The 23,019-nt window shown below is 38.1% G+C and overlaps 1 protein-coding gene across 16 annotated transcripts in view; it reads right to left on the reverse strand.

Annotated features, from left to right (window-relative positions):
• syne1b (spectrin repeat containing, nuclear envelope 1b) overlaps nt 1-22,185 on the reverse strand; it is a 99,755-nt gene extending 77,570 nt beyond the window's left edge. For 6 of the 16 annotated variants that reach the window (XM_028000694.1, XM_028000693.1, XM_028000689.1 and 3 more), the window contains exons 1-20: nt 15,074-15,558; nt 13,362-13,423; nt 10,104-10,199; nt 9,027-9,110; nt 7,457-7,477; nt 6,893-6,985; nt 6,078-6,256; nt 5,751-5,947; nt 5,049-5,158; nt 4,493-4,543; nt 4,300-4,332; nt 3,899-4,006; nt 3,675-3,812; nt 2,576-2,740; nt 2,379-2,491; nt 2,128-2,296; nt 1,947-2,043; nt 1,833-1,853; nt 333-535; nt 23-187 (exon numbers count right to left, since the gene is read on the reverse strand). In XM_028000694.1, coding sequence (XP_027856495.1) covers nt 23-187; nt 333-535; nt 1,833-1,853; nt 1,947-2,043; nt 2,128-2,296; nt 2,379-2,491; nt 2,576-2,740; nt 3,675-3,812; nt 3,899-4,006; nt 4,300-4,332; nt 4,493-4,543; nt 5,049-5,158; nt 5,751-5,947; nt 6,078-6,256; nt 6,893-6,985; nt 7,457-7,477; nt 9,027-9,110; nt 10,104-10,199; nt 13,362-13,423; nt 15,074-15,149 — 2,181 coding nt within the window. In that variant the 5' untranslated portion in view covers nt 15,150-15,558. Of the gene's footprint in view, nt 1-22; nt 188-332; nt 536-1,832; nt 1,854-1,946; nt 2,044-2,127; nt 2,297-2,378; nt 2,492-2,575; nt 2,741-3,674; nt 3,813-3,898; nt 4,007-4,299; nt 4,333-4,492; nt 4,544-5,048; nt 5,159-5,750; nt 5,948-6,077; nt 6,257-6,892; nt 6,986-7,456; nt 7,478-9,026; nt 9,111-10,103; nt 10,200-13,361; nt 13,424-15,073; nt 15,559-20,443; nt 20,732-22,060 lie in introns of those variants that run through there. The other 10 variants (XM_028000682.1, XM_028000686.1, XM_028000699.1 and 7 more) reach the window with 10 other exon arrangements.
• Between the last annotated feature and the right edge of the window lie 834 nt (nt 22,186-23,019).

Here is a 23,019-nt window from a genome sequence, read left to right on the forward strand (position 1 = left end):
CATTAAAGTGCACAGAGCTTACATGTTTGACTTTGACAAATAGCTCTCTCCATCTCCCGTTCAGTAGAAGAAGCTGCTGCTTTAGATCTCGAGAGACGGTTTCGTCACACGTTTCAATGAGAAAATTTCCAGCATCGTTCATGTCCATGTGCTGCTGGATCCAGTGAGAAAGGTTTCTGAAAAAATCCTGACACAGAAAAGAAGGACTAAAAGAGGGCCTGACGACATGAGACAATCTATTTTAATAGAAGAACACAAATCTGAAATCAGAATAAATTTATTTAAATGTACCATTCCCTGTTGTTGCCACTCAAGTCTCTGAATGTACTCACACGCTTGGTGCTCTCCGACTTGTTGAGCATTTGCTCAGCGTCCTCCAGCCAGGCCTGCAGGGATGCCACGGTGCTGCTGTACTTCTCCCAGTTACAGATCACCTCTTCCAGCATGCTGCGAACACTTCGGACCTCCAGCGCCAAGTTCTTCCACTGAGCTGTCGTTTCAGTCAGGAATTTGCTCACGCCCTCTGCTTCGTCGACTGGAAATTAAAGCAGTTTACTTTAGCTTTACAGGGTGCCTATTTACTGTTGCTAACTTGCAAAAGTATTAGTACTAGTACTAACTAGTACTTCCTGAACATTTTCACATTTTGTGTTAATACAACCACAAACTTCAATATATTTTACAGGGATTTTATGTGATAGACCAACACACGGTGTAGTTGTAAGACAGAATGAAAACGATTTAAAAAAACAACTTTTTGTTTTTTTAACAAATAAAATATTTTTAAAATGCACCCAGCATTTGTGTTTAGCCCCCCTCAATACTTTACAAGATCACCTCTTGCTGCAGTTGTAGTCTTTGGCAGCTTTTTTTCATCCAGAGAATTAAATTTCTGCATGTTCTTCTATGCGAAACAGCTGAAGCTCAATATGTTTGAATGGAGAGTGTCCGTAAACATCGATATTCAAGTCTTTCCAAAGATTCTCAATAAATTGTGGACCATGACTGCACCACTCTAACACAAGGAAAAGGTTTGATCTAATTGCCCTCCCAGCATGATGCTGCCACCACCATGTTTCCCTGTGGAGATGACGTATTCAGGGTGATGTACTGCACTAGTTTTCCATCGCACAGGGAGTTTTACATGTAGGACATGAAAAACATAAATTTTATGCTTAGGATATTATTATACAAGCTTATCTTGCTTTAAACTTCTCCAGAACTTTCTCCCTGACCTGTATGCTCCATTTCTGGGTCTTCATGATGCCTGTAAGAAACCTCACAAGTTTCTTACATGCATGTATTTCCATAAACAGAGAGATTATGGATATACATGCATACTAACTCAATTAGGTGACTACTGTAGGCAGTTGTTTGCACTAGATTTTATTTACATTTAAGAGGACTGAATCTAAATTCTAGTTGCTTTTTCGGGATTTTCAAGGCTAAAAAAAAATTAAAAACCATGTATCATTTTCCTTCAGTTTCACAATTGCACATTGGTTTGTGTTGGTCTGTCACATAAAATCCCAACAAAATACACTGAGGTTCAAGGTTGTGATGCGAGTTCAGGTGGTATGAATACTTTGGCGAGGTACTGTAACAAACTGCAAATGATTTTGCTTGTTGGTCCTTTTGTACGTTGCAGTGTGTTAGGACTGTTAAACATGCTAAAATACCACTCCAACTACAGTTACTCCTGCATGCATAATGCACCATGACCTTTTAGTTTTTGGAAGCAAAAGATGGTTGAAGCCAAAAACAGACCGAGAGTTACAGAAAGGAATGGAAACAGGCATGTTTTATTTCCCAAACATCATTTCTGGACTTACCTTTGTTACAGGTTTTAGTCCCTGTAACATAAAATCGATAGACCAAACAAATGCTCAGTTTATAAATCCCAATATATCATAATATCCAGTAAGATAAATCAATTAGAATCTCACTTGAACTGTCAGACTTCACATAAACCTCTGCAGCTTGTTTCAGGGCTGTGAAGATGATCTCATACTGGTCAAAAAACCTGTGGTCTTCAACAAAACTCTACAACAGAAACAGGAAAACGATTTGTTACATAAACTGATTTGCTCTAACAGCACACATCCAATGTAAATAATGTAAACTTACAAGGTAGCTCTGTAGCAGGAGTTCGACTGAGTCCCGTCGGCCATATTTTATAATCCAGGACTTGAGCTTAGCCTCCGCCAACACCAGAAATGCCATCAGTCTGTACTTTATTTCCCAGAATTCCAGTTTTATCAAGTGAGAGTGTGATGAAGTTGACACAAAGTTGAACCTAAATATGAAAGAAATATCAAAGACCATGTCATTTGCTGTGACAATTAAATGACTACAGAGAAAAAGTAACACCGCCATACCTTTCTGCCATGTCCTGGAGCTGCTCGGGCGGCACCGGCACCCCATTGACTGATCTGTCCTTGTGGATCTGCATGAAAGTCTGTCTGTGGGATTCCAGGCTTTTTAATACTTCCTGCAACACAAAAACACAATTATAGCCTCACTAACGTTTATCTAATTAAAAATGCCAACATCAATGGGTATGCAGACACTTTACCTTATGCTGCTCCAGTTTCCGGTGCAGAACGTTGGCAGTTTCTTCATGAACATGTTGGAGGGGGATGTCCTCTCTCAGAGCCATCTCCGCTCTGTGAAGCCAGGCTCCGATCATTCCCAGCGGCCCGGGCAGAGATTTGTCCAGATGAATGTGCCAGTCCAACAGCTGCAATTGACACCCAGTGAAAGAAAGATCCTCACAAAAAAAAACGACAGTGGAAGAAGCTGTTCTAAACACAGAGCTCCTGTATGTTCACAAGCAACCGCGCTGCAACAGCAGATTATTCCACTCTAAACAAGCTGTTAATGCCCAAAGAAGTGGAGTATCTAGTGAACAAAACACTCTCTGTTCCCACACTGCCACCCCACAATAAACACATTATCATTCACCCCCTCGTCACGACACTGAACTTCACTGGAAGTGAGGAAACAAAGAGATTTCTTTTAATTGAAGAAAATAATAGATACTACAGCCTGCTTTAAAGGGGACATATCATGCAAAATCCACTTTTGAAACGTAAATGTTTTTTCTCCCGGTGCTGGATAGTTATCTCTATATTCTTTTTGGGTTATGTTTTTAGGTCTATTCATGTTTTCTCTATTTTCTATAGCGTTTTTCTTGTCCATGATGTCACTGCATTTGCTGTGGAACTGCTGAAAAAGTCATGACTTCCAACTAATCAATTTTGTGAATCTGTCATGTTTTTTCCTCAGAGCAGTTTTGCAGTCTAGGTGTAGTTATGCCAAAATTGCAAGTAAACAAGTCAAAATGTTCAATTCTAGCCTGTACTAACCCACAGGATTCCTTACATGTTTTTTTTTGTTTTTTTAAAAATTGTAATAATGAATTAGCCATTGTTTTAAATTAATGGGAATTCACATGAATGAGCAGGAACATATGGGAATAAATATGGATTTAAGCTAAACTACTGAAGTTTGGGCCTTAAAGGAAAATATAAATAAAGTTGGGGAAAACATATTTAACCAAAATCGGACAAAATTTCTAATAATTCATCATCAATAAAAACATTTTATTAGTCAGCATAACTTTACCACTCTATATCCTATAAATCTTGCTATGAAGAATGCACTATAATTACCCGGGCAGACAAGCGGTCCCAGGCCTGTTTGACCAGAGCTTGGTCCACTGACAGTTTGCCTTCCTTGTGAACAGGTTGGAGCAGCTGATCCGTTTGCTTTTTCTTCATTTCATACTGCACATGAAAGTTTTTGAATGCCTGCAAAACACAGAGACACGATTATTGCAACAACCTTTTCTTTTTCAAAACAGGTAGCGTTTTCTTCCCTTCCTAATCAAACTCACCTGGTATTTGTCAGTGAGGCTTCCTTCTGCAGCCTGGGCACGCAGCAAATCTCTCTCCAGCTGATCCAAAAACACTTTCAGCTCTCTAAGCATCTTCCTCTCTTCCCTCTGTCACAATCAAATGATTAGCTGCTCAGCTTAAGCTCAAACTTAATCCAAAACCAGTTTTTCCCTTAATTAACATGCCACTGGGACACTTAAATGACATTTTAAGACAGAAATGTAAAGATAAGGTTAAAAGGTCTGCATTAAAATTAACAGCCCTGCACACAGAAGCAAGATCTGCATTAAGAGAAACAGTTAATTTTAGAAACAGAAGTAGAAAAAGCAGAGATTGATATAAGTATGGAATTTAAACATACAGTATAGTACAAAAAACTCAAGCATTTATTTGAACATACCTCAAGCATTTGCTCTATATCTTGAGGAACAAACTTTCCAGGAAAGCATCAAAGCAAGCATCACAGAGAAATGCAAACACATCAAAAAGGCATAAGAACAGCAAGGAAACAGAAGGAGAGTGAATGGAAAAATGAGATGAGGGAACACACACGCCGAACAGAAAGCATGCAGTACTCTGACCTGAACCCTCACCTGAAGTACTGACACTGACAATGCAAAAGTTGGAATAGAGCCAAGAAGCAGCTTGATGTACAAAAGAAAAGTGAATGGGGAAAAAACCCAAATAAGTCTGTGATGATACAAAATAAAGCATAAAAACTCAGCTGTGTTCATGCATTGATTTCTATTAGAGGCGCACGGACAAATCAAATGGTGACCAGAATCGGACCGGGAAGTCTGAACATATTCTAGCAAGCTTGCTTTAGGAAAGGTCAGAGATGCTACATCTGCTACAGATTTCTGATCAGTGCATTTCTAATCCCTGTAATAATAGATCAAAGCTGTATTCCATCAAATGACAATTTGAATTTTTACAGTACTTAAAGAACTAAGCAGCAAATAAAGCAGATTTTAGTGCATAGCCTCTCCAGAGGGTCTTTTTCTTTGTCCATACATATTCTAATAACACAGGAGTTTTAGGTTTATTGACAGGAGACATGGAGTAAATATTACTTCATGTCCAGAAATAAAAAATGTGCTTTCTACTGCATGACTTGGATTGAGAAAATGGTAAACTTGAACAAAGTACCTCATCCTGCTGTCCGTCACCCTCGGAGTGTTGGGGGTTTGGGTAATGCTTGAGAAACTGAGCCACATAAGTCATGATGGACTTTTCATCTGGCTTGTCGACATCCACATCTGCAGAGCAACACAAACATGATCTTAATTGTTGCTTTAACAAATCTTGAACAGCAGAAGAAAATCCAAGCCTTCAATAAAATTCAAGCGCTGAAGCAGCGACAATACGCAACAAAGCTTTTACATCTGGTACCAACTGAACAAAAGACATTCTCTCAAGAGATTAAATCTGCTGAGGCTGTCAGCTAATTATACATGTCTACTTTTATCCACACTGATGGCCTGACACTACAAATCAGAGCCAAGCTCCTGTAGCCACATCCATTCTTATGCAGCTCTGTGTGTTTTAAAGCATCTTCAGTCGTGTCTGTAAGTGAAGCTAGGACTGCAGAGTCACTGCAGGCTGCTTTACTTCCCTTCACTCACAGTCTGCGTGATGGTAAAACTGAATTTTAATCCTCTGAAAGGTGACATTGGCCTTCTTAGTATCAAGAACGCTAATGTAAATCTGTTCGACAGAATTTCATATTATGTGTACTTCTGTCATATCTGAAAAAAAAACTGTTGACCAGTGTTACCTGTTTAGAATAGTTAGCAACACTAAAAACCTTTAAGGCAAAAACAAAGGCAAGACAAACAGAAACAAGGAGACCTTCAGGATCCAGCAGGCGAGGAATGCCTAGCTCGTTTTCTGCAAGAGCAAAAGCTTCCTCTAAATTCTCCCTGTTGTTCCTCCGTCGCACCACTTCCATATCCACCAGATCGGGCCTGATGGCGTGAACTACCGCTTGAAAAGCGACGCCGCTACGCCAGCTGGGCCCAAAGTCCTTCACCTCGATTCCAAAATCCCTGAAAAACACAACGGTGAGCCGCTCTGGTTTGTGGGACTTTTAAAACACGAGTAAGCATAGAGCTTTTTGGTAAATTAACTGGATTAACATTTGCACTTTAAATTGGAAACCTCTAAAGTATGACATACTTGGCGGCTGTGCACTGCACCCATCTGAGCAGGGCCTTCTTAGCATTGCCCTGAAATTTGTTATTGACCCTCCTCTTCATGGGAGGGCTTCCTGTTTCACAGCTGGCTGTACTGTCCACAGACGAGTTGCTGTTAGATAACGCTTGTAGAGCTGGCAGGTTGCTGGTTAACTCCTCAATCTGGTTGAGAAACAAAACAAAAACAAAATAAAAGAATATAAGCGGGGGAAAATGTTAGTAATGACTGCTGATATCTGCTTCAGGTAAAGTTAGCTGTGTCCAAATGTCTTAGAGCCAATGAGTCTCAAGTTGTGGTACAAGTACAGTTGGTGGGATGCCTTTAGTATACTGCCAAAGAAGTTCAATGTTATTTAATATAAGTCATCAAATAGAGAAGAAGCTCTTTGTTCCTTTTTTTAAACAGTTGGAATGGTTTTTATAAATATATTCTGGCACAACCGGTCCTTTGAGAAGATTTGCGATTTGAAAAATGAAAATGAGTTTGACAGCCTTGATGTAGTGCCAATGAAAAATGATTTTTTTTTCTTAAAAGTTGGGTTGTTTTAAAATGCATGTCAGTATGGTGGTAGTTGGAAAAACTAGCACTCACTTCTTGGCGCAAAAGGTTTGAGGACTGGCACACATTGTGCGATTAACTGAAATATTGAAAAGGTCTTGAGCATCTCCTGCTGTGGATGCTCTGTATTATAAGATCTTGACAGTAAATCCCATCATGCTTTAAGATTGCAACCATTTGGACATTTCTGACAGATTCTTTTAATTAGTCTTGTTTGGGTCATCTGGATATGGAGTTACCTGAAAGTAGAGGATGATGGTCCATATCAACCCAAGGACGATGGATGGCCTCCCATCGGCAATGTCCGTGGCATGGATGTTGACAAGTTTAATCTAAAACCAAAATAAAGAAAAAATGTCAGCACCATCATTTATTTTTAGAGAGCTAAAATGTCTCCTTGTGAGACCAAGGAAAAAGTGTCTCACACATAATTTTCCTTGGTTTTCATTCAGACCAAAAACAACAATGAAAGTCATCAAAGTCAAGCCTTTGATGCTGATAAGTAGTATCATTGTAAGAGGCAGAAGCATGAGTGAGAAGACAACCAGATAAAAACAAATAAGTTGACAGAAAAACAGATGCACTACTGTGATTGCAAACATTGCTTTGCAGAGCTGCGGCATCTTGCTGGATTTAAGTTTCTACACTCGAGCAGCTAAACTGCAGCACAGAGCACACATCGGTCGGGTTCTACTCAAAATGCATAAAAATGCAGACTATCAGAAATACTGGCAGCTCTCTCCAAGTTTGGCAAAATATACATCATGCACTTCATGAAAGCATTGCGTGTGACAGCAACTGACCGGTGATCCTCGGTACACAGACTGAAAGCAAACGTGATGAGAGAGAGATCACAACACTATAAGTTTCAGTCCTCAGGGAACCCGTCGGAAAGTAGGGCAGGAGATTTAGCGACGGGTTATGTAATGAAGAAGTTCTGTCATGCCTCTATGAACAAAGTGAATGTTTTACAGAAAGAGACACTATATGCTCACTAACAAATATGCAACTAAACGTCATGCTTTCCAGTGAGCCTTTCAATCATTCATCGTACATGTTTTTTTTGTAGTGAGATATGCAGTTGTGTGTTATTTTAACACGTCAACAACATAACAGTAGAAAAAAAAATTTAACCAAGGCATTGACAGTGAAATTGCCAACTGCTGCTTTTATCATTCTCTGCACTTGTCCAACTTTCTGTAACTATTTTACACGTTTCTGGGGGAAATAGACTGAAAGAGCTATTTTCCATTTAAGTGAAATGTTAAAAGAGGAAGAATAAAATATTTAGCAGACTGTTTAAAATAAACCTTTATCTTCTATTATATCTTGAGACTGCAATTCATTAAACCTGCAAGTCAGTGAGAGGGGGTGAGTCAACGGATAATAGGAAGGCTTAATGAAGTAAACCCTTTGGAGCTTTCAACTTCTACCTATTAATAAACATGATGGATTTGGGAGCATTTCAAGCTTTTCTGGAACCTAAGTGTTAAAGGGATTTATATTTTCAAGAAAATGCATCCAGAAACTACTGTCTAAGTAATGTTAGCCACTAATTGCTAACAAATTCTTATTGGTGCATCTTTAGTTAGCCATGACCACACAAGATATGGACATTAGTGTTTTGCTCTGGATATGAAGCATTAGTAGAAGCATTCTGCCTAAATGTTTATGTGTTTCTGCACTTAAAATGCTTTTATTCAATATGCTACTATGACCAGAGTTTGTTTGTTTTTTCACATTTTACTGTTGCCTTATAAAAACCTGACAAAGAAAAGTAGCCATAGTACTACAAATTACTTTAATTTAAATGGTAATCAACTATAAATGTGTTTCAACTTTCAGATAATTCACAGTTGAATTATCTGAGTGTGAAATATCTGAAAGTTAATTCAGATAATTAACTTTATCTGGATCTTTAATTATCAAAAATAATTAATAAAGTTAATTAGGTTGGGGTCACACTTTTTGACCCCAACATATTGTGGGTCAAATGTGTTGAAGCCCTGAGTCAATACTGGTTTAAAATCTACAGTGATTTTTAAACTATCTAGGTATTGGATAAACCCCAAACACACATGAATAAAAATTATGATCTGAGATTATTAGATGTGCTAGAATTACTCTAATTAGTCTTCAGTTACAAAGATAAGTAAATGTAAAGACGGTAATGAATTCAGTCAAAATGAATGACCACACTTTCATTTTTAGTTTAAAAAATAAATAAATAAAAATATGCTTCAAGAGCTTACTTAGGCTGTTTTTATTTCTCATTCACAGTTCAGTTTCCTTCTTGCATCTTTCGTGGTTAAAAGCTTTTATTGTCTTTCAGAAATACAGATAAAACATTAAGCACCATAATTTCATGCTAACCTTTCTGCCTTCGAGGAATTTGAGTGCAGTGCCGATGTTGGAAACCCAGTGTATCCTTTTCAGCTGGCGGCCTTGCTCACGGGGCTGAAGACAAAGAGGACAGAAATGAGAAATTAATAAGCAAACCAAGGAAGCTTTGTTGTAGACAGTTTAATTTTGCTTTTATTATATAATGTCTGAGAGATAATAACTTAAGTGGAGCTAGCTAATTTTGGATTTTATTTAGTAGGCATAAAATGCTTATGGGATTGCTCTGGGGATTTTAGTAAATCTATTTTTACATAAAATAACTTGTGAGAATGAATCACTGTGAGGAACGAATAGTTGAGAATCACAGTTAATCTTTTTCCAAAATTAGATTTAGTTTTGCAAAAAGTAAGTTAGTTCCAGGAGACCTTCATGTTAAAATACCTAAATATAACACATCCAAGTTTTGGTAGAACCTATGCCAGGTGTGAGAAGGGAAGATTTTTATTGTGAGTTGATATGTCAAGCCACAATTGTGCTGTTTTCCAAAAAGATAGGCGTAGTGTTTCTAACTTCTGTTTACAGAAGCCCAGTTTTGGAGAATCAAACAACAATGCAAAAAAAATAGAAGTATGAAAACCCCCGAAGACGTCTTATCATTTTACAGATAACAATGAGGTTTGGACAATGAAAAAAATTGTGTCAAACTATTAGCGTGCCTTGAGTGTTTAAGGATGTGTGCTTCTTCAGTCAGACAGATGAACAGTAAGATCAAAAAACATGTGGTAAGTGCTTCTCACAGCAGAGAAGATCAGAAAAAAATTCTTCAAAGTGATTCCAAAATAGATAACTTTGTTCTTCAAGACAATTCTTAAACTGAATTGTTGCATACATTTAGGTCTAGTAAGAGCCATCATAATTAAAAGTTTCAGATGCTTAGAAAAATCTGTCGATGACCAGAAAGACCATGCAATGACCTTGATTTGCACACAAAACTTTCATTATAACTAGGATTGGCGGTCAATCCCAATAAAATAAAAAAGTAAATATTTTCAAGAAATGGTCAACTTTTGATTAAATTCCACACAAGACAAATAAACTCTTGTTTACCAGTCGTTGGCCAGACAGGACCTCCAGCAGCGCCAAGAGCTTCACCCCATCCTTAATGTCCTCAAAAAGATCGCTTACCTCTAGTGGCGGTTTATGCTGGTATAGAAAAAAAGAAAGCAAAACATGACAGTTTATAACTGTTAAGAGCTGAAAAGAAATGCTTGTATGCTTTAGAGTCCACACTGTGATAAAATAAAAGAACATTAGTATTCTAGTCCATTACCAGGGATGAGGAGGAAACAAATGCTGTTGGTGAGAAACAGACTTGTTAGCAGCAACCACTGAGCCTCCCTGTAGCTGAAAAGATGGTGCTTTTTCCACAGCAGTGGCGCGATGCCCAGTCCTCAGGCTAGGGCACTCACTTAACCCCAACAGGACACAGTCTCCTGATATCTTATTTACACATTTACAGCGTCACACAGCCTCAAAGAGATTAAATGACACTATAATCTATTGTCTCAGACAAAATACATGTTTAATCTCCAAAGCCAAAGTTTAATTAAGAAGCAAAAGTGCTGGTGGGAATACTTTTTTTGGCACATTATCCAGGTCATTTCCCAACTCAGCATACTGCATGGTGGAATTGCAATTGGCTGCCTATTTGGGGCAAAGCAGTCTGAAGTCCTTCGCAACAAATTGTCTTTTTCTCGAGACAATTACATTTTGAAGTAAGATCTACACACACAGCGCCCTGCTAAAGTATTTACAGAAACAGCGCTGCAGAGGTCAAACCATGTAGCTGATTGTTATTATGTGTCCCCACTAAATACAGTCACTTTGCAAAACTATTAATTTCTTTTAGGATTTAAAAAAGAACAAAATATGGAAAAAGGCAACAATTTGTATTTACTGGGATACCACTTTAAATGATAATCAGCCAATGATGTGTGAAAAGTAAACTGTCTGCAAAGGAAACAGCATCCTGACTGTGCCAGCTATATAGGCAAAAAGTATTTCAGGGTCTGAGTGAGAATTATGAAATATCTGTAAAAAGCCTGTCCTGCAACAGATCTATTCTTCTTAGTTAGATCTAAACTCTCCGTACCTGAAAAGACCCTGCATCACCGTCCCTGCTGCTGGCCTCTGGTCTAATGTCTGCTCCCTGACTCTTTGCTCTTTCTACTGTGCAAAAGATGCAACATAGGCAGAGATGGGTAGAGTAGCCAAAGACTGAGGTCAAGTGAGAGAACCACTGCTTTAACATACAGTATTTTCACTCAAGTAAAAGCAAAAAGTAACTTTCTAAAATGTTACTCAAGAATAAAAAAGTATGTGGTAGAAAGACTGCTAACATATTGAGAAATTGATCATAACACCTGATTTTATATTTTAAAATGTCAAACAGAAAAATTATAAAGTTGTGTGCAAATTCTGGTGTTTTAAGGTCTAAAATAGAAATGTTTATTACATATAAATACAGAACACATTTAGGCAGAAGAAACACTTTTCCAAAACATTTTTTTTCAATATTAAACTTTATGTAAAACTAACTAATTATAAGCATCATGCTGCCACTACCATGTTTCACATGAGGAAGACATTTTCTGTGTGGCATGTTTTCTGCTATGAGGACTAAATACAACTGTCCATCACAATTTTCAGAACCATGTGGTTTCCTTTGATTTCGAATCAATTTTTGTTGGTTCATCACAAAAAAAAAAGAAGCTAGCAGTTGTAATGTTGGAAAGAATGAATAAGTTCAGAATCTATGAATACTTTAGCGATGCACCGTATCTGCACAAAAGCAGTCAGCTGAAAATAATCCTCACCCTGGAAACTTAATTTTCTCAGTCACATGAAACTCCCAACTTTGGAAAAACTCTCCAGGAAAGATGCTTGGTTGTAGAAAATCAGAGGAAGTGAACACAAAGGCTGAAAGGAAAATGTGACAGCCGTAGGAAGTGACAAATCAGATAATGTACGTTTTGCTACAAAAAAAAGCATTTAACACCTGTATACAGAAACTTCAGTTTTATCTGAAACTATTAACATGAATTTATTATTAACTCTAACACTGCTCATTAATAGGCTTTTATTACATTATCCTTATTAGTATGCGCAGTTGGTGAGCTGGGCATGAATAATGAACTAGCAGAGTGTCCCAGTGCTGGCCCACCACATAACTCAGATTCTTCTAAAGTTGTGAAACCAAGCTTAAACTATTGTGGGCCCAACAAACAGCCTAACTAAACCAAATCTCTCTGCCAGATCTCCAACCTACCGGATAATGATTTTAAAGGACTAAATTCACCAGGAGATTTCTCAGTATTTGTAGTTTTAATGCTTCTGTAGCACAAAGCTGCATGTAATCGAATTCAGATTTTATTCCTTTTGAGACAAAATGTGTTCTAATACAACATGTGAGCATGTGTTATTGTTGTGAACTGAGTGCCTGTTAATTTAGAAGCATGAAACTCAGAAGCAGACGACTGCCTACAGGGAACTGTCCTCACCCTCTTGTTCTCCATCTGCACACCACGTTATTGTCCCTGCCAATGCTCGCCACAAACACACACACACGCACATGCCCACGCCCACGCAGGCACACACAATAAGCATGAATACCAAAACAGTACAGCAAACACCTACCCACACACACACACAGCAGGAGAACTCCAATACAGATAGATACAGCACACACCACTCTGAGTTATTCCACTAAATACCCCACATGTCCACGCAAACACACTCCACTAAATCTATGCAGGCTCTTGTCACTTTAAATCCCCCTTGTGAGAATCTTGAAATCTGAACAAATGGTCTTTGTGTCGTCATGCCAAAATCCTTCAGTAGTTCTTGTCACAGAAAAGGAACATTGTCTTGGGTAAATGTTCCCTCCTCACCAAACTTTGCTTACCAACACATTGGCTTCCATTAAACCTGATTTGATTTAAAGTGTTAAGGAATTAGGGGCAAACGATGCTGCTATTTGCACTTAAGTGAATAACCAGAGGGATTGTACTTAGTGTTAAAGTCATTTTTGCTTCAGACAAATCTATTGTCTCCAATTATTTTAACAAGTGTTATAGGTCAAAAACCAAAAATACCACTTATGAAAGAGATTGTTTATAAGTATGACAATGCGTCACATCAAACATTGCCCTGCTTTCTAATCAGGATGGGGTGAAGGAGCACAGGTACCAAGTAATATTACTGTTTAAGTTGACTTTTGTTGAATTTCTGAAATGTACATCGTTTTCAACTTCAGATAAGTAACAGCTGCAATAGTGAGTGCAATGGGAAGCAGTTCACACTCACCTTTGCTAAATGGGAATTGATCCATTTTGTGAAGGTTCTCTTCTGCACCGCTTCTTGCTCATCTGGAAAGTAACAAACATCAAGTTCAAATACTTATTCCAACACGACTGACTAGGAATGACTTTTGGATGTGCCAATGAAGCAAAAAGGTTCAACTAAAGAGACTAATAAATCAAACTGTACTGTCAGTTTTTGCAAAAAAAATAAAAAGTAAACATAATATACTATCCAGATAAATCATAATTCTTATCTTGGTCAATATTTTCCATATAATGACAAATAAGACATGATATGATATTAACCTTATATTTTTCACTATGCCATCAAGAGGTCCTTATAACAAGTTAATGATTACATTTATGTGTTTTGAAGCAGAGACTCATCTAAAAGACACTGGCCAGAGGAGACAGGAGTTTGATGCTGCTGATCTTCACTACCTTGTAGTTCCGGTTGTATTGTCAAGATGATAAATCACTACTCCAGTCTCACGTTTTCCGCAGCCTTTAACAAGGTTTCTTTCAGGACTATATGGTATCTAGTTCAATACATCTTTCTACTGACTTTGTTTAACTTAACTTGTCTATGCTGGGGAAATGAAGCATGATTCTGCTACCACCATGTTTTAACATGATGTGTTCAGAGGGGTGTGCAGTCTCCGTTCTCCGCTAGGAGGGCTGAATAAATGTAAGGCGCACTTGAAAGATTTTAGTTGATTCAATAATGTTGAAACCATGTTACATTTTATTTTCACTTCACCAGTTATGCACCACTTCTGTTGGTTTATCACAAACTCCCAATGAAATATAGTGATGTTTGTGTTTTAGGACAAAATAATTTGGAAACCTTTCAGGAGTGTGAATACTTCTTTCAGCCACTGTACGGATACCCAAAACATATGATACAAAAGGTAAATGCAACACCTGTACAACAACTGTCATGTGTAATCTTTTAAAGATAGTTAATATTATTTCATTTAAATTTCCCTGTTCCAAGTATGACTTCTCTTAGGTCTCCAGCTGCATTAGAGTAGTACCGCACCATACATGGTACAAGTATTACTAGCGAAGTTTAAAATTATGATTTACAAAAACTTGTCAGTGACGGTACAACAGATGCTACTGACAAGTGCTCTAAAAAGGAGCCAAGAGAAAATTTCTTTCAAACCCTTCACCCTCGGTGCTCAGAACCAACATGTGATTGTTCAGGTCACCTCCAGCCTGTCTGTGGTCTTTTAATACATTCAATCACAACGCCTCATGCATTATGCATCATTTATAACAAAGAAGCACATTTCTGTGCTTTTGTGGTGCTGTTGCCACGTTGAGGACTGTGTCGTGCATGCCGGCTGGCTAGTGCTGCACTGCTTGGAGTGGCCATTTTTAAACATCCACCTCAGAAACATATAGACAGCGATCACGTGTTTAAGGAAGCGATGCGAACACTATACAGGGAACAAAGACATCATTGACCTACAGGCTAATGCTTCATCACTGATGCACCAGGGATGCCCAGTGAAGCATATCACACACATACTGACACGCACATACTTACACACACTCACGCACAAAAAATAAAAAAAATAAGAAAAAGAGGCAGCACATACATAATATTGTGTTTGAGCATAAAGTTCATACACCTACAAACCATTAGCATATTTAATGTCCTTATTTGCTTAAAAGATCAAACGTCCGGCTTGTTGCCGTGCTACTTACCACGCAAATACTGAAAAAATCCTGTCACCAGATTTAAAGAAGTCTTTCTGACAGAAACATCCTTATAGTGAGCCATTCTACACCCCACTCTCCGGCTCTCGTCCTTTGCGTCTCATGAGTTCCACGGTGCATATACGTGTGTCAGCAAGAAACATCAGATCCACAGTGGACAAAACGTGACAGAAAAAAACCCACAGCTGTCCTTTCACCCCCTTTTTATCCAGAAGGAAGCAAAACAGATCTGGCTGCCTGGTTTCCCCGGTGAAAGCGAGAGAGCTGCTGGAGGCTGTGATAAAAATGTCCCCTCCTCCCTCACCCTCTCACACACTGTCAGACATGCACACACACACACACGCCCACGCACACACACACAGATGGCAAAGCAGGAACTCTAATAGGTTGGGTGATCTACAATCCCATCCTTCCTTCTTCCTGTGTTGTTCCCATCCAGAGGAGCCATGGCTGTGTGGATGTGCACAGCCCTAGCTGCACTGCCTCGCTGTATCATCATACCATCTGAGGCTGGAGAGGGCTCAGCTAGGAGGCTGGCTCAACCAATCAGTGCGTGAGGAGGGTGTGATGTCACAGTCACGGCTGCATTATCCCGATTTTAAGCTTAGTTTGTGTGTGTGGGGGGGTGCTTCTGTGTGTGTGCTAGCCATATTTGCCTAAAAGACATATCTAATCCTCTATGACTGAAACATTTACTGACGTAGCAGCATCGTTTTAAAATCAACAATGACCTGACTTGCTCTTAATTAGTTCAAGTTAAATGAAGTCTCGAGAGTCCTATAGATTTGGGAGACAGAACAAAGGCTGCTGCATGAGGCAGGTCCTGGTGCAAGTCATTTTAATAATTAATTCTGAGGCTGCTGAATGACATGTACCACCTGCTCTCCCCCGCTCCGAGCCCACGCCATTGTGACGAAAAAACAGGACACACCCACACAGGGATTCCCTTTGCAAAGCGTCATGTGAAAGCTCAAAAGCACATCCATTGTTTTTGCAACAGCATGCAGAACCTTCTCAGCTCTGAACAGTATCGCTCTACTGCTCTGAATAGAACACATGCACAATAATGAATGAACTAAATAATTACAGTATTTTGTGCAGAAAATGCCTATTATTTCAGGTCCCACTGCGCATTCAAAGGCTTTTCTTGCATGTTAAAAATAACCCTGAGGTTCTATTAATGCTGGTTTATACAAGTCCAGTCCCAGAAAAGCTACTTCCTCTTTCATATGCAGGAAGCTGTTTGTAACTACGAGAAAATCTTACTGGGCAGTTTTTTATTTCTGCTCCTGTGCACCACAAATCTGGAGCAAACTTCAAAACAGCCAAAACACTGACTTCCTTTAAATCTAGACTAAAAACCCAGCTGTTTAGAGTTGCTTTTGAAATATAATCATGAAACATTAATCAATAATCTGATGTGTAATCACGGCTGACTGTGTGTTCTATAACTTTGCCTTTTTGTGTTTTTATGATGTAAAGCACTTTGAAATGCCTTGTTGCTGAAAGGTGCTATACAAATAAAATTGTATTGATTTGATTGATTCAGGTAGAGTTCAGATGCTCAAAATAACTTTAATTAAATCATTTACAAAAGTTCATCCTTTGTGAAACTTAATGTTAAGATTTTTTTTATTGCATTTCTTGTCTATTAAAACCTAGATATCCAGAGGGAATAAAAAATGATCAACTATTACAGAATAACTCAAGTGAGATATGTTGGATCCTGTTATTTGGGGAGACTGAGGGAAGCACACATATATATATTTTTTTATTTTCCAAACAAACAGACCCTGCAGGACCATAATAGTTGTCATCAATAGGGGGAGCAGGCTACACAAAAAACGTAATTATCTCCTGCACCTTGTTTCACCTGCCACACAGCAGTTCTTTGCTGTGACTTGTGAGATTTTCCTGTGAGAGAAACACAAGTTGTGCACTCCATAAATTTGACCTTTTGGAAGAAAGTCAAGAATAAAGCCATTGTTGAAATAATCCATATAAAAAATGCGGTTTGTCACTTAGGGGACAACAAACATGCAGAAGAAGGTGTTCTGGCCAGAGCAACTACCACAACTCGTGTTTCAAACTACAGTTACACCACCAGGATTTTCTTTTAAATTAGATAAACTTCAAATTAGGAGTACCATTTCAAAATGTAAACATGTAAGCAAGATCGCAAATGTGACAGAGCGATTAATCTCAAATCTTGCTAAAGTGTTACCCCGGAAAACACAAAATAGAGGAATTATAGCTAAATAAAAAGCTAATTTGAAAGCAATAACAGAAAAAAACATTTATCTAGATTTCAGCTGCAAAATGGGCCCATATTGACCCGAAGTCCTGGACTTTAGTTTAGTTAAATAGTTCATTCTGAGGGAAAATTAAGAACTTATTGAGGTTGAAATGTTCTGATACCTTTATGTGGAGCAGCTCCTAAGTAATTATATTTTTGGCAACTAATTTGAGTTTGACTTCATTGAGTGTAGTGTAAGAAAAGAATAAATAAAAGTTATATGTGAAGAAATTGAATTTATATCAAGAGCAAGCAAAAGAAGAACAGTAATGAATATTTACACATTCAAGAGTTCAAGGGTAGAAGTTTAAACTTATTTTAACACCCACCCCTCTTACATTAGTAGCATCATCTAATAAGTAACTTCATGACATTATTCCTTAGTTAGTATTTTCTGTTTCTATGACTGGTAAAATGCATACCGTCAATAATTCATGCAGTCATAATTTAATGAATAAATAGATAATAAGGATCAATTTGAAGAGAACAAGCTGAGCAACAAACATCACCTCCAACCACCAAACCATCAGGAACTCACAAAGGTAATCAAGTACTTACGGTGATCTTAGGAAGATGATACCTTTAGCAATACTGTGCAGTAGGTGCATGGTATCATTGACCTGAGATAGTCACCTGGGAGTCTTATAAAAGCCCACTCATTATGTTATTCCACTTAGTGAAGAACAGCTTTAGTTCAGCTCTGACAGGCCATGAACAACCGAGCAGGATAAGAAATGATTCAACAGCTGAACACCCGGTCCTTTCTGAAAAACCCGACACACAGGATTTATAACTAGATATTGAAAGATACAGCAACTGAAGAAGAGATTATATATAGTGTGGATCATTTAATTTGTAAATTAATTTGTATTTCAATCGATTTTGGTCTCATCTGAACAAAACACATTATTCCACATGGCTTGTAGGGTCATTCTACATCTTTGGATGATTTATTTCACAGGATTCAGCTGGATTTTCATATCGTTTAATAATCTAACCCAGTTTCAAACCGCTCCACAACGTTATCGTTGACCAACATGTGTTTTTTGATCTTCATGATGCAGTTTGTTCATTAATATTTGAACTGAGAAGTTACTAAGGACATAAAACGCTTATATGGTTAGTAGGTGGATTCCTATAAAATGCATCCTCTGGATCCGTTTATGTTTCTTGTTTGTGTGTGAGCATGTGAACATCTGTATATGTGTGGTATGCTTCACTTAGCACCTGAGAAGTTTAGAAAACAGCTGTATTTATCTGGCAATTATATTACACACTGGTAGACTCTGTTTACTATTTAGGTTATGTCTGAATACAACTGACTGTTCTAGGTTTATTTCAGGGAGTCAGAGTTAAGGGGGAGGAATACAAATTAATGGCAAAACAAAAAAAAAACTGAAAAACACAGATGATTTTATTTCCACCCTACATTTATGCACGGTTTTCTCTTTAGCATACTTTTGTAAGGTATATGTTATGTGTCACATAATTCTTTTAAATCAAAGAAAGTGCACTAGAACCGCTATAATCAGCTCTAAAATCTGATTCCTGGAGGAGCCGGGGGTAATTAAATATGTCAAATCATTTGCTAACTGTTTCCACATTTCCTGTCTGACACATTTGTGAAACCCACAAGAACCTACTGCAAAAGACAAGCCTGGCAGCAGCCACGCTTCTGGTGTACCAAAGCAGAGCAACTACCTGCCAGTCCATCACCATATGCTCCTAATAGCAAACAGGGTGAGCGTGAAACCAGCAAAAACATGAGTCATTGCTTTAAAGGAGGAGGCATATTCACAACTTTATGAAGCCTCTGCACAAATCTACATAAACACAAAATGTGTGTTACTAATTAAAGTGATTCACAACATTATAGACTTTGCTCAAGTCTATAATTCATGCGCTGTTGCTGAAGCCAAAGCGGGTCCGCAGTAAACCTCTGTAGGATGCTTTTAATGACAGGAAACTGTGTTTGATAACCAGAGAAAAGCCCTGCTGCTTGCCATCAACAGTCCACCTAAAGCTGCTGCCACAAAAACTCCTTCCAACTGCTTCTTGAAACTCAATTCCACCTACTGACTTGAAGCACAGTTGTGCAAACTTACACCATGTCATTTCCACTCTTTATCTAAAAAAGGTCATTCAGATATTTAAAAAAAGGATATTTATTAATCACCTTAGTGATAAACACACAGGAAGTACTACCTCTCTCTACAGCAGAAACCGGGTAAAACTGGCACAACCACAGGAAAATGTTTCAAGCAGCAGTTTTGGTAACACGTCACCACACACAGATACACACAGATATTTCCAGGTATCCTACATACTCAAAAGTACCCATACACTTACGCATAAGAGCTCATATTTTCAGGCTGCCCATCATTTTAGCTTGCCAAGGGCACAAATGGTATCAAGTTTAGCTCAGTGCTTTATCAGTGAATTCTGTGAATGTCAAACCACAGAGCACATCATCACTAATCAACTTAAACAGGAAATTCTTAAAGTGCTAATCACTAAATGATACAAAAATACCTAAAATTAGGTTGATCTCAGCAAATCATGCTTCGATGAAATTGAGAGTTTCACCACACTGGATTAAAACTGTTTCGTTAAATTAGATCTTACTTTTCAAACCTGAAACAATAAACAATGCAGCTTGACCTTATGCAGTTTGGTCACAGGATGTTACAGGAATGTTCTTACTGTTTCAAATAAGATTAGCTGGTGGAAAAAATAAAAAGAGATGTTCAGATTGAATCAAATTATACAAATATGCGACTCTATAATATGCTCTATGGCCCGACGTGTTCAAGGACAGTACCTTTTAAAAAAAAATTCAGTAATAATGAGTTAAAAGTCAATCTAGCACAAAGGAGTCTGAGTTTGTCCATCAGGTGGTGTGTATGTGTGTATGTGTGCGAGAGCCTCCTGCCTTGCAAATGTTGGCGAACTTCAGTCGGGCACAGAGCCAAGCCTTGAATCAGCACAATATTACTGTGCAGTAGTGCAGGAGGAAAGGAGGTTTGGTTCGCATGCCGGCAAAGCCAAAGAGTGTCACTTACCCTGCAGCTTCTGCATCACATTGGCTATGTCCACAGACGACCGACCATAGTGCCTTGGAGACGCCATGTCGACTCGTTGCAGTTGTCTCACAAGGTGGGTCACTGATGCCGAGAGCAAGAGATACTTCACAGCTGTCCCGAGTGGGACATCCCCTCCGCCCCTCCTTCTCTCTCTCTGTCTGCCTCTCTGTCTACTTTCACTGCAGGAGCAGGTCCAATTGAATCTCAGGTTTCATGCAGGTACAAGCAGGCTTATTGTCCAATAGAGGCACTTCTTCCATGCAAGTACTGTAAAAGATTTTTTTAAAAAAGGCTGTTTAAAGAGTTTCTGCACCTGTAAAGAGTATATTTTAAACACTGTTTAGAACTGCAGTTTTGCTTAAAGACAGAGTTTTTTTCCTAAACTAATCAAAGTATTTGTTTGCATGACCTTTAAGTTATTAGTCTAAGAGTAGGCGTGGTCCAGAAATCCTCAAAGTATAAGTCTGAGTAAACTGAAATGGTTTTATTACATCACATGTTTTGTTTCACAACAGAAAAGCAACAATTATTTTGCCTGCTGATGAATTAGTCATGTTCAATAAGTTAAAATGTACCTCACAACAACTCTTGTTTGTCCGTTTAAAACAACTTTTGAGCACCTATTATTGGTCTGATGTCCTATTATCTAATTAAATTAATTAGATAATTTAATTTTAAATTATCTAATTAAATTATGACCTGCTGATTTTAAAGTTATAATAATATTAATATTATATACTAACTCTTGCAATCTACATATTTATAAAAAGTGGGACACAACAATAAAACAAAATCTACAATATATTTTAAAAAGATAACTAGTAGTAGCTCTGTCTAGACTCCAAACAAGGTCGCAATTAATGTTATTATCTACACCTGTGCTTTTTGTAGAAACATACACAATTGTGTAATTGGCTGATTTATGCTGTGGACAGAGAAAAGCGATAGTATGTTTAGTTTTACCGTATTACCCAAAAATGGAGTCCTAATATAACAGACTTGTGATCAGCCAATTTGCTCAAATGGACATGTGGACATACACTGCATTGCGAGAAGAAACTAACAGGAAGTCACACATATGGCTAAATTTAGGCATACAGCTGCAAAATGCACAAAAGTGAATTATTCGCTATACATTAATAGGGAAGTAGCTAATTATACAGTACAGCCTACTGTTACGAAGAGGGGGTACAGGTTGCATTTTAATTATGGTTGACAGATTGAGATAGTTTAAGGAAAACCAAAAACCGTGAAAAATGTTGTATTATCCCCATTAAAAAGTCTGTAAACTATCCAGGCACTAGCTTTAACTTAACCCGCTATGTGACATCAGTGCTAAGGTATGCTGTACCACAGCAACATTTAGCTACCAAAGTTAGACACCTGCTGAGGTATTTGCACGATGGAGGCGCGGCGTTCACTGACGCCCGTTAAGTAACGGAGGAAGTTGCTAAGAAACACCAGATAAACAGTGACAATTACCATGAAAGCGCTCGCAAATGAACTCAGACGCCCGACAAAACACTAACACCAACGTATTAAGAATAACAAGCAGAGTAATGTACGAGACGGACACGGAGTTGCACGTCGTCTTACCGCCTGTCGCAGCGCACAGCGTGGTGAACTCCCCTGAGGAAGTACCCGTGCGTGTCTGTGTTGCCCGGTTGCCCATGGTAACCCTGGAAATGAAACTTGGTGGCGTGTTTCAGCTCGGCAGCGGCCTACGAGCTGGAAACCACAAGAAACTGAGCGGCATGATGCTGGCAGAGGGAGGGAGGGGTCGGATATGTGAGGTACAGTATTATAGAACAGCGGCTTTACACACAAGCTTTACCAGTGCATCTCAGGGCAAATTATTATATCGGCAAAAAAATAAAATAAAATAAAATATATATATATATATATATATATATATATATATATATATATATATATATATATATATATATATATATATATATACAGTACAGGCCAAACGTTTGGACACACCTTTCTAATTCAATGGGTTTTCTTTATTTTCATGACTATTTATAAGGCAAGAAATCCCACTTATTAACCTGACAGGGCAGGTTGACCCATGAAGTGAAAACCATTTCAGGTGACGACCTCTAGAAGCTCATCAAGAAAATGCAGAGTGTGTGCAAAGCAGTAATCACAGCAAAAGGTTGCTACTTTGAAGAAACTAGAATATAAGGGGTATTTTCATTTGTTTTGCACGTTTTTGTTTAGTGCATATTTACACATGTGTTATTTATAGTTTTGATGCCTTCAGTGTGAATCTACAATGTTAATAGTCATGAAAATAAAGGAAACTCATTGAATTAAAAGGTGTGTCCAAACTTTTGGTCTGTACTGTATATATATTAAGAAATTCAATTCAGAAACTGGAACTCATATAGATTCTTTGCACACAATGTGAGATATTTTTAAATGTTTAGTTCAGTTAATTTTCACTAGTATTGCTTATGTCTGATGGAAAACATAAGTCCAGTGTTATTTTTGTTAGCTCAAGTTATGGCCAACAAAGTTGAAGGAAAACTGACTGCCCAGACTTC

This window comes from Xiphophorus couchianus, chromosome 19 (genome assembly GCF_001444195.1).
Source record: "Xiphophorus couchianus chromosome 19, X_couchianus-1.0, whole genome shotgun sequence".
Classification (NCBI taxonomy): Eukaryota; Metazoa; Chordata; class Actinopteri; order Cyprinodontiformes; family Poeciliidae; genus Xiphophorus; species Xiphophorus couchianus.